General features: G+C 40.3%; 1 protein-coding gene across 3 annotated transcripts in view; it reads left to right on the top strand.

Annotated features, from left to right (window-relative positions):
- Positions 1–12,494, top strand: part of Cfap44 (cilia and flagella associated protein 44) — a 119,105-nt gene that overhangs the window by 104,613 nt on the left and 1,998 nt on the right. For all 3 annotated transcript variants that reach the window (XM_004633300.2, XM_023717640.1, XM_023717639.1), the window contains 5 exons: positions 1,655–1,785; positions 3,011–3,127; positions 3,468–3,669; positions 7,403–7,563; positions 8,899–9,033. In XM_004633300.2, coding sequence (XP_004633357.2) covers positions 1,655–1,785; positions 3,011–3,127; positions 3,468–3,669; positions 7,403–7,563; positions 8,899–9,033 — 746 coding nt within the window. The remainder of the gene's footprint in view (positions 1–1,654; positions 1,786–3,010; positions 3,128–3,467; positions 3,670–7,402; positions 7,564–8,898; positions 9,034–12,494) is intronic.

Raw genomic sequence — 12,494 nt, 5'->3', positions numbered from 1 at the left:
TCAATCCCCCAGCACCACATGCCAGCCAGCCCTGCCCCCTGATGGGCTGAGCTGGCCACACACACACACACACACACACACACACACACAAATAAAAAATTTAAAAAAAAAAAAAAGAACAAAGAACTTTTCAGGACAGAATGGGTCTGAGGGTCTTGGTCACCCTCTGAGGTGACTTATGTCTGTCTAGACTTTATTAGACCACATGTTACACTTATCTTATCCCTTGGGGAAACATGTAAGCCTGGTCATTTTGTTTTTATCTTGAGGCCTGGCCCCAAAAGGTACACTTCTGGTCACAATTGTCATGTGTTTTTATCTTTTATATTGACTCTCTCAAGAGCCTAGCCCTGTATGACTACTCATAATATTTCTACCTAACTTAGCTGCCCATAATATGACCAAGGATTGATAATACTGAGAAGGTCCTTTTTTAAATTCACAATTCTCTCACAGTAAAATTTAAGGAAAAGGTGATGTCAAATGTATGAAAGCTGTCAGAGTCTCATTATTCTTTGAGAGGTTCTTTGGATGATTTAATATCTGTTCTTTTAGGCAACCTTTTAAGAATAACAAATTAATAATTTGTATACAAAGTTGATTTAGTTACTATAAATTATGTGAAAATTTCATTTTCTAGACATACTTTAGATAACTTATACAGATTTTTAAATAAAAATTTTATTTTTCAAAAAACCACTCAAGATTTTTTATTTCAAATCCACATTGTGGGAAATTTGTGTCATGTCACTGGAAATGGGAGGCAGTTTATATTTTCACCATGGTGAAACCAGTCTAAAGCAGTTAGACTCACATTCTTACAGTTTCAAGAGGTAACCCTAACCTTTTCTTTAGAGAAAACTGGTTTGCTTTGATCTGTAATTGGATTTCCTAGACATTTAAAGTAAGTTTTAATCAAAATTTAAAAGTTTAATGTCAAGTAAAGTTTAAATCTTGTTTTATTTAACTTTGAATCCAAAAGTCTAATACTATTTGTGAGTAGAAGCGAGCACAGAAATGTTGTGATCCCACTTATTTTACAGCAGAATGAAAAGGCTTGAAAAACACACCAAAGGATAGTGGTCATACTCAGCAAGAACTAAGATTCTTGGCTTCCATCTTAGCCTTCAGTTTTCACATTCTTTATTTATTTTGTGGTTAGTCAATAATGCTATTAGTGTGATAGAGTGGAAAAGCATTGAAAGGTAATGCACCTGAAGACCAGGCTATCACGTATCTGTTAGATCATCTTGGAGATTTTAGGGTCTTCATGTGTATAATAAGGCAGCCTCTAGCCTTGAATGAGAGAGTGCACATAAAGGGCCTAGCACGAAGCCTGACTCAAAGTACCCTTCAGAACACCAGTGCCACAATTACTGTCATGACCACTAATACCACAGTTTATACCTGGAGCTGTGGAGCTGAAGTGCCTCTCTGCTAGTGTGGGTCTATGAATAGACACTGTTAAGTATGATGCTCCAGACTCCACACTTCTAGAACCACTACATTCCCTAAAAAACGGGGCTGCTTTTTAATTTGTACTCTTTTTTTTTTTCTCAGAACCAGGGATTGAACTCAGGTCCTTGCACTTGCCAGGTAAGCACTTATTCTACTGAGCTATCCCCCAGCCCCTGAATTTGTACTCTTGTTTCAGGCTGTGATGCAGCTCTTTTTGAACTGGCTCTTCAACTTCGAGAGAAAAGGCTGGACATAGAGGAGGCCTTTGTTGAAGAAAAGAAAATTGTTGATAACCTCAAAAAGGAATATGATACTTTGTCTAAAAAAGTATGTTTGATTGCCAATTTGTCTTCTCCCAACCTGCTACATACCCTCCCAGCTGTGATTTTGCCAATTCAAAGCAACAACATTATTTGAGAAGAAATATCTCAAATATTTTTTTAATAAATTTATTTATTTATTTGTGTGTGTATGTGTGTGTGTGTGTGTGTGGCCAGCTCAGCCCACCAGGGGGTGGGGCGGGCTGGCATGTGGTGCTGGGGGATTGAACCAAGGTCCCTGTGCTTTGCTAAGCTTGTTCTAAGTAGGTGCTTTAGACCACTGAGCCATCTCACCAGCCCTCAAATATTACAAAGGGTTTTTTTTTTTATTATTCTTACAGCTATGATACAGGCCATTGCTCTTTGACTATGAGATACTCTTTATGTTAATCATTGGTCTCCAATTGTTTTAATTACATAATTGTACAAATGAAAAAATTACAGCAAATACTCCTATAATAAATGATACCTATTTTTAAATTGTATTTAGGAAATACTGTTTTAGTATATCTTAGTACACTATGAAACATTCACAAGAATGAGATTAAAACTGAGTAGAAACTCACATTTTCACTCTGTACCCTAAAAAGTCATTTTGCTGACACTCTGGGGGATGCAAACATTGCACACTGTCAAGCACTAAGCTAAGTTTTCAGTATAATGCTGACTACTTGCTGCCTTTTCTGCTCACTTTCCCGCTTCGTGACTCTTCCTGTGTAGACTAACTTCACCCAATTTGATTAATAGCCAGAACTATATTTTTTAAAATTTCTTTTCCTCCTTCAGTCATGTTATAGAAACCTTTCATATTTTTTAGGAGATAAAGAACATGCTTTAGAAATACTACTTTAAAGGTTTCCCCCTTACTTAATGAGGTTGTTATGACCAAACAAAAATCTTGTCACTCTGACAAAAATATCCATCCCATGCTGGAGGTTGCTTTTTGTGCAAAATATATAGAAGGAGACAAAGGCATGGTTTTCTGAGCCTTTATGCACAAAATCTTAAAACTGCGAGTACATATAAATGATTGAAAAAGTGACATGGGTTTTAACTTGGTAAGAAGAAAATAGTGCACACTCCTGGCTGCCTACAGGAGCCCTGGCCATCACCTCAGCCTGACAGAGCCCACCCTGCTCACACTGAACTACCTCCCACCACACGCTCACTCACTCCTTTGGGTGTATGTTCACTGGATCTTGTCAACATCACTCATTTGGGGCCTTCTACAGGTAAAAGTTGTGGCAATGAATCTAGAGGTGGCAGAAGAGGCCCTGGAGGCTTATCAGCGAGAGAAGCAGCAGCAGCTGAATGAGGTGCTGGTCGTGATTCCACTCAAGCTGCACCAGGTGAGCGTCTGAGAGCCCCTCCCAGGGCAATGTTGGTCCCATCTGATGGCGCCATTTGCTGTCTGCAGAGAAACGTAATGTGGCTTCCAATCTGACAACTTTCTGTTTAGCTGGTCATTGTCACTCAGGAGTGAAAGAGAAGCTCAAAGGCAAGAAAGTAGACCAAAGACTAACAAAGAAGTACTCTCCTTATGCTTTCACTTAGCTCACATTTAGTCTGTGCCTGTTTTTCCAGTCCTTGATGGTTACATTCATCATGGGGAACTGGCACATGTGCTTAGACATCTTAATTTTTTTACAATTCCCTTTCCCCTCTCTTTTCTTCCTCTGTGTTTTTTAGATAGAATATATGGTATTTGGGGAAATACCTAGTGATCTTTCTGGTACTTTGGTCTTCTCTAACCACTCCTTGGGAAGGCTGCAAGAAAGAATTGTACAGCTCCAGGAGGAAAATACCAGGCAGCAAAAACTTAACAAAGAATGCCGGGAGAGGCGTAAAATGCTCATCCGGGAAAAGAGGGAGATGGCAAAAAACATACAGAGTGAGTATCTATTTATATTAGTTACTTGAGACATAATGCCTGACACCTACAACTCTTAAGGAAAAATTTATTTTGACTCATGGCTTATAGACTAGGTTTCAGTCCATTGTCAGTTGACTCCAAGGCAGGGCAGCATGGCACAGAGGCATGGAGAGGAGAAACAGCTCATGGCATGGCAGCAAGAAGCAGAGAGACAGAGAGAGAGAGAGAGAGAGAGAGAGAGAGAGAGAGAGAGAGACAGACACAGACAGAGACAGAGACAGAGAGACAGAGAAAGATACAGGAGAGAGATAGACAGAGGTGAAGGAGGATGAATGCATTGGTGAGTATCACAGCCCCATGATCCAGTCGCCTCCCAGAGGCCCTACCTATGAGCTCACGAGGACTGGAGGGGATATCTCAATGTAAATCATTACATGACGCCCATGGGTTTTCCAGTAACACTTGTTGGTGCAAGAGGAAACTATCAAGTGATGATGTGCAACCTTTAAAACAGCAATTACAAAATCAGACCCATTGAAAAAGAAAACAAAAACATTTTACCATCTTTCTACTTACCAGCTCTCTTGGCACCATAAAAAGAGTAATCACAAAGGCCAGCCTGATAGCTCAGCGGACTAAAGTGCCTACTTAGGCAGAGCACAGCAGCCGGGGGTTCCATCCCAGGCCATGCCGTGCAGGCCCTGCCCCCCCGGGGTGCACTGAGCCTGTGATTGAGATTGGGTGTGGTGGTGCGTGCCTGTAATACCAACGCTTGGAGGCTGAAAACAGGAGAATCATTACCTATGTAGTGAGACCCTGTAGACCCTATACCAAATACATGAACAACAATAACAAAGAGACAGAGAAAAAAGAGAAATCACAAAATGTTCCTGTTTGATTATGACAAAATTTAGAATAATATAATAGTTATGCACATACTACCACACTTAAGAAATAAATCATTGAAGACACATGCAAGTAAGCCCCTTCTCTTTATAATACAGTCTGCTGATTCTTCCCTAAGGTTGAGCCCCAGATATGTAGATATGTACCCACATGTACACGTGTATTTTCACAGTGTGTAGGGCTAATTATTTTAACTGTGACAATACCCCTACCAGTTTGTGATTCACTTCATGTAACCAATTTTTGAGTTATTTATATTCCAACAAAAAGATTAACTTTGTTAGCCTCATACTAGTGAATATTCCAGTATATGTAATGTTTCCTTATAACAGACAGAGTTACAGCAAAGCTTACATATATCTACTTGTGCACATGTCTGAGAAGGTCAACCTCTAATATTGGAATCTCGAAGTTAAGGGGAATTTGTGCATTTTCCATTCTCTAAGACATTGCTACATGCCTCCCACAGTGATGGAAGCCATTTATCCTCCTAGTAGAATGTGAGAGTTACTCAGGTTCTATATTTTCATTAACATTTGATACTGTCAGGCTCTAATGCCAGCCTGGTACACTTTAAGTTATATTTCATATGCATAAAATATAATATGAAATATTTTTATTCACATTGCCTTGATTCCTGAAGAGGTTAAACATCTTTACATACTGTTGTCATTTATTTATTTCCTTTTATGCACCTTACCCACTGCCCTACATCTTTTTCCACTTTTATTTCCAGTTTTTGTGTTTTTATTGATTTTAAGGAGTTCTTGATAATTTTTTTGTTGATTGTACTTCAAATATTTTCTAGTTTATGGTATGCCTTTCTACTTCAGTGTATCTTTTGGGGACATATGCACTTTAAATCTTAATATGGTAAATTTTACCAATCTACTTTTTTTTTTTTTTTTGGTACCGGGGATTAAACTCAGGCCCTTGTGCTTGCCAGGGAAGTGCTTATTCCACTGAGCTCTCTCCCTGACCCTACTTATGGTTTTTACATTGTGTATTTTCTTGTTTGAGAAATCCTCTTCTAGTTTGAGGTTATAAGGATTTTTTTTAATGTTGCAATAATTCTACTAGGCATATATCTTAAGGAAGTGAGGTCAATATGTTGGAAAAATATCTATACCCTTGTGTTTATTGCAACCCTATGCACAATAGACAAAATATAGAAAAATCCTAACTGTCTAGCAGCAGATAAATGAATAAAGAAAATGTGGTACATTTACCAAGTAGGATACTACTTAGCTTAAAAAAAGAAAAGAAATCCTGTCATTTCTAACGAGATGGATGAGCCTGAAGGATACTGAGCTAAACAAAAGAAGCCAGGTATAGAAAGACAACGCAGAATCTCACTGGTCTGTGGAATGCAAAACAGCTGAATTCATAGAACAGAGAGGAGTTTGGAGGTTAGCAGGGCCTATGGAGTAGGACAAGAGCTTTGGCAAGTGTTGGCTTAGGGGTCTCACATTTCATTTAAGCTGGAACAATAGGTTTAAGAGTGCTAGTATACAACACGCTGACTATAGTCCATATGAAAATTGCTATGGGAATAAGTGTTCTGACCACCAAAAATAATTTAAAGTGATCCAATAAATAATAATGTAATTCTAAAGTACATGACCTCAATTTAGTCATTCCACATGTAAACATATTTCAAAACAATATAGTGAGATCTTGTCTCAAAAAAGCCAAAATGCTTCTTATAATTTTAAGTTATCAAGTATTGTAACAAAATTAATCCTATGGGAATCTGCTACTCAAGTCAATAACAATATTATTCGCAAGGTACTTTCTGCCTGTGGATGAGTACTTTCTATCTTCTCATCAAGATAGCTGTAATTTTAGTCGCTGTGGCAAAAAGTTACTGTGACAAAATATCTGGGAAAAGGATGAAAGATTTATCTTGCTCTTGATGCTGGAGGTTTCAGTCCCTCCCTTCCAGCCTAACTTTGGGGAGAGCATCAGGGCAGCAGCGCATGGGGTGTTGTAGGCTGGTTCTTACCTCCTGGCCACCAGGAAGCAGAGAGACAGGGAGAGCCAGGCTGTGGCCGGCCGAGATGGGCCCCTCCAGGACATGCATGCTCCTTCATTTATTTCTAAGATTGGCTGTAGAGTAAATGGAGAGAGGTGTGCAAAAGGATGCCAGGTGTGGTAGGGCAGGAGGGGCAGAACGGGGGGGACTCATGAACCTCCGCAAGGACTTTCATTTCTACTGGGAGTTGCAAGGATGATGCTATCAACTGTCTACTGTATTTCTAGTGATGGATGCTATCGAGATCAATAGTAACAAAGTGGAAAAATTCATAATCTAGTCAGATCCTAGCAACAGCATGGCAGTATATAAGGCACTTGGGAAAAATAAATTAATTTGACAAAAGATTTTGAAGATGAAAAGACAAGACAGGAATGGGCATTGTAAGTAAGGAAAGCAGAAAGCAAAGAGCCACTGAAGAAAAGACAACTGAGAATAAAATACTTTACCATCCTACAAAAGCTGTTCCATAGAAATGTATTTTATCATTATTTATTTATTTATTTATTTATTTATTTATTGGGTACAGGGTCTGGCTACACAACTCAGACTTGTAGTGATCCTCCTGTCTCAGCCTCCCCAGCACTGGGATTACAGGGGTGTGCCACCACATCCAGTTTAGGGGCTGGCACAGAGCTCCTAGGGTTCCAAGGCCAGCACGCCATGTGGTACTGAGGATGGAACATGGGTCCTTGCACTTGCCAGGCAGGCACTTAGACCACTGAGCTATCTCCCCAGCCCAGAAATTTATTATTGTTGATGTCCATTTAATAGCCATGGGAGCCACTGAAACTGACTGTGTTCTTTTAGAAATGGAACAAACAGTCCGTCAACTAATGGTCAGCAAATTTGGTCGAGTGATAGATCTAGAAGCTCTTCAGACACTTTCTGTTAATACAACACTTGAAGAACTAAAGATCAAAAAGCTTCGAAAAGAGCTAATGAATGCAAAGGAAATGAAGATGTGGGAGGTAAGGAGCAGGGGCTCCAGAGTCTCGGTCTCCTTGATTAAATCTGGGTAAAGGCAAGAAATCCTGAGACTCCTTAAATGGTTCCTATGAAGCACTGTCCAGCTGCATGTGTTTGGGGACCCCAGCTGGCTCTCTAGGGCATTAGGTCTATCTCTGCTTCCTTACTGTCAAGTTGAAGGGATGTATCTGGAACTGAAAGGAGGGTGAGCACTGGTTTGGGGGTACAGGATGAATATAATATATTGTAAAATGCCATGCAAGTACATAGAGGGATTCTACTTTGTGGCCTACACTGATATATAAATGCTTTGTTAGAAAGAGAACTGCTATCTTCTGGTGAACCTTATTGTATTATTGTATAGCTTTTGGATGTTCTTTCAATTTGGTAATTAAAAAACATGCCTAAGTCATAAGTTTTATGACATAGATTGAGTGTGGCTGGTAGGGACCTCGAAGGTTTAATGCCTACATATTGTTCCTGAGTCATGATGTGAGTCTGTTTCCAAGTACTGGGCTACTTCAGAGCAAGAAACTTTATAAAGCTTTGTAAATTGGCATATCATTATGACTTCTCTAAGTGCCTGTCATAGTTCATCAGCAAATAGGATAAGAGGAAAAGTTCCTAGTGCTTTCTTTTTTCTTTTCTTTCTTTCTTTTTTTTTTTTTTTGTGGAACCAGGGATTGAACTCAGGCCCTCGCGCTTGCCAGGGAAGCACTTATTCCACTGAGCCATCCCCCAAACCCCCTCTAGTTCTTTCTTGTTCAGTGACCCTGTCTCACTTTTGCTAATCTAAAATTTACCATCATACTTTAAAGGAGCAAATTATTCAGGTGTTCATGGTAATGGAGCTGTTCTCTGCCAGAGGAATGTTGGAGAGTATATAAACAATCCAGATTAACTTGTTGGAGCAACAGGAGTATACAAGAAGCCATTATGCCAATCTGTGGTCATCCAAATCCTCTGCTGTGAGGCCAAGAGCACACAGAAGTTTGCTGCTTAAATAAATCTTCCTTCCTTTTAAGTCATACGTATCAGAATGCATACTCATTTCATTCCTCAACAGTAGGGTGACATCTATCTATCTATCTATCTATCTATCTATCTATCTATCTATATTTTTTGCCTACTTTTATCTTTGAGTGTACATTCTTATCTTTAATCACATCAGATCCTGTACAGTTGCTTCTAGATACACTTTCTTATTGGCTTCTTACCATGTTTTTATTTAAGCACATTGTTTTTTTCCCTAATGTTTTGATCAAATTTAATTACTAATTTTTCTCTATTTCCTCTACTATTTACTTAACCTATTTTCTGTCTTTCTGGCCGGGTAGCAAAAGATTGCTCAAGCACGATGGGAACTAATGATGAAGACGAAGGAGCACACCAAAAAGCTTCATCAGATGAATGATTTATGTATTGAAAAAAAGAAACTTGACTCTCGGCTGAACACACTACAGAACCAGCAGGTATATTCTTTTTTAAGTATCCCTTTTTAGAATTGGGGAAGGCCTATAAAAGTAGCTATTCACAAGAATGTCAAGTGCTGGCATTTTTTAACAAACCTAGTTAATTCTTTTTTTTTTTTAAATTTTATTTATTTATGTGTGTGTGCACACGCTCGTGTGTGTGTGTGTGTGTGTGTATGCGTGTGTGTGTGTGTGTGTGTGTGTGTGTGTGTGTGTGGCCAGCTCAGCCCACCAGGGGGCGGGGTTGGCTGGCATGTGGTGCTGGGGGATTGAACCGCGGTCCCTGTGCTTTGCTAAGCTTGTTCTAAGTAGGTGCTTTAGGCCACTGAGCCATCTCACCAGCCCCATTTTCTCTTGAACTTCACTTTATACTTTCTTGAAGCATCCTGGAAATAGTCTAAGCCAGATGTTCTCAAAGTATGTTCCCCTATTCCTATCACTGGAGAACATATTTGAAGTACATATTCTGGGCCTTACCTCAGAAGCAAAGAATCAGAAATTCAGCGAGTGATGATCATTAATCTGTGTATCTGCGATTCTTCCAGAGATGAATGCCACTAGTTCTAGGGCTGGCCAGATAGCTCAGTGGACTAAAGTGCCTGTTTAGACAGAGCACAGGGACTGGGGTTCTATCCCCAGGATGCCATGCTGGCCCCATCCCTGGGGCATGCTGAGATGCTGATTGAGACTGAGTGTGCTGGCGTGCCCCCTGCAATCCCAGCACTTGGGAGGCTGAAAATAGGAGGATCACTATGAGTCCAATCTGTGAAGTGAGATCCTGTAGACCCTGTACTAAATACATTTAAAAAAAAAAAAGAATCACTGGTTTAAGCAAAAGTCTCCCCAAAAGTTTATTCTATGGGGAATGAATTCAAGGATTTGGGAAGTTTATAACTGGAGTTTAGATGTACAAGGAAGACTAGAATTTGAACATCAAGTACTCTTTTTTTCTTTGTGGAACCAGGGATTGAACCCAGGCCCTTGCACTTGCCAGGGAAGTGCTTATTCCACTGAGCCATCTCCCTGGCCCCTTCTTTTTCACTGAAGAATCAAGGCAGTGTTTGAGAAAGTTAATGCTTAAGCAAAATCTTCACCAACTAAGCAGCCAGAAAAGATTGCCTGATTTGCTATGCTTGGATTCAGCTTCATAGAGCAAAGAGCGTAGAGGCAGGAAGTCAGTTGTCTTGGAAAGGAGATTGCTAATGTGTGTCCGTACATAGTACATTGTTATGTACTTGTATCTTTACAAGTGTACATACGCTGTCTCATCTGAACCCTCAGAACACTTAACTCCTTCCTTCCTTCCTTCCTTCCTTCCTTCCTTCCTTCCTTCCTTCCTTCCTTCCTTCCTTTTGGTACTGGGAATCAAACTCATGACCTCACCCTTGCCAGGCGGGCTCTGTGCCACTGAGCTAGATCTCCTGTCCAATACTACTTTTCAAAGCTCAGAAAAGTTAAGTAATTCTCTCAAACTTTCAGAACTAGTGCATGGTAAAGTCAGTTTTGAACTCAGGTCTGTCCTCCTCCAAAGCTGGCTTCATTGCTCCTTGCAATATCCTACAAATGAAGTAGGAGATGGTTGGTAAAATGAAAAATCAAGTGTTGCAAGACACTGTAAAGTAAGATAGCCAAAACTATGATGAGAACAGAAAAGGGGGTAACTTCAAAGTGGCCAACTGGAATGCATGTTTGCTACAAATAACCAAGGCCCCCTCTAGAGTATTAAACAGGAGACTTTTTTTTTTTTTTTTTTTTTTTTTGTCATTTAACAAGAAATCTAGGGGCTGGGGAGATAGCTCAATAGAATAAGTATCTGCCTGGCAAGTGCAAGGTCCTAAGTTCAGTCCCCAGTACTGAAAAAGACAAACAAACAAACAAGAAAATCTAGGGGGAAATGACGGTGGGCTTTGGGCTTGGTGGGTCTGTGATGTCAGGATATCTGGGTGAGTCTCCAAGTGTTCCTCCATAGCTGTGAGCTATGGCTCTGTTTCACATTCCTTTGCCAGCCTTTTCTACCCCTTTTATTAAGAAGACATGGTTGGGGAGATAGCTTGTGGCCTAAGTGCCTGCCTGGCAAGTGCAAGGTCCCAAGTTTGATCTTCCGTACCGCATACCATGTAGCGCTAAAACCAGGTGTGGTGGTGCATGCCTGTAATCCCAACACTGGGGAAACTGAAATAGGAGGATCACTACAGGTCTCAACTGCATAGCAAGACCCTGTATCAAAAGAAAAAAAAAAAAAAAGAAAAAGTTTTCCATTTGTATTTGCCCCTTATAGCCACCCTTAGCTGAAAGAGATATGAGGTTAGTTTTTATAGCATAGCAGCACAATTCATCAGCAGATGAATGGATAAAGAAAATCTGACATTTAAGCACAATGAAGTACCAATCTGGGATAAAAAGACAAAATTGAGTGTTGTTGGAAAATAGGTGCACCTTGAGACCACAGTAAATGAAATGCATGGCACAAGAGCTTAGACCAAGGGATGGAGAGTGAAAGTGAGAGCGAGAGCAAGAGCGAGGCAGGCAGAGGCAGAGACACAGAGAGGGGGATAAGAAATCAAGCTGTGTTAGATACATGTACCAACTGTTGAGGAGGAATTTAATCATTATGTATTGTAAGCATGTACTAATAAAATAAAAACTGAAGGGAGAACAGATGCACAAAGGACTTTAGAGTAGCATCTTGGGCCAGCCAGTCCCTTGGAGTCTTGTTGCATCATCTCTAACACTGGAATCATTGCACCAGGCTTGCTGCAGCTGTGCGTGCTAATGGATGGGCTACGCAAAGCGCCATGCACAGACTGAGTCCTAAGTGCTACGTCTTTCCTTTTACAGTTGTGTTTCTGCATTCAGCTTATTTATTTTATTTTTTTTTAAAGTGGTATGAGCTTTATTGTTTTGTGATCCCAGGGAGCAAACTCAGCAGTGTTGTACCACTGAGCCACCCCATCCCCCACCCCTTTTTTTGGAGACAGCATCTCACTAGGTGAGATTACAGCTGGGATTACAGGTGTGGGCCACTATTCCTGTTTTAAAATTTTAATCATACTCAGGAGATTGAGGCAGGCGCATTATGAAGTCAACACTAGCCTGGACAACACAGTAGGTTCAAGCCCAGCGTGAACTACAGAGTGAGACCGTCCATCTCAGAAGAAGGGATGCTAACTAGAGGACCAGAAGCTGCTGTTTCCAGTGCTTCCTCCTGTTCACAGATGAGGCTTGAACTGTCTTTCACCTTAGTCTCTTGCTCTTCCACCTTCATATGTTTTTTCGAGGCTGGAGCTCCAACTTCATTTTCATTTTCATGTAGAAAGCCACAAATCATGTTGGTTCTGTAGGAGAAATCATTATCTTTCATCTGCAGCCATTCTACTACTCCTGTGCTTTCTTTTCCTTCCTTCCTTCTCTGTCAAGAGAGTTCTGGTCATGCTGAGTTTCTTCATTGTGTGGCATTTATA

The sequence above is a fragment of the Octodon degus genome, unplaced genomic scaffold (genome assembly GCF_000260255.1).
Source record: "Octodon degus isolate 3935 unplaced genomic scaffold, OctDeg1.0 scaffold00053, whole genome shotgun sequence".
In the NCBI taxonomy this organism is placed as follows: Eukaryota; Metazoa; Chordata; class Mammalia; order Rodentia; family Octodontidae; genus Octodon; species Octodon degus.
Note: the sequence above shows the minus strand (reverse complement) of the source record. Positions and strands in the feature narration are given on the sequence as shown.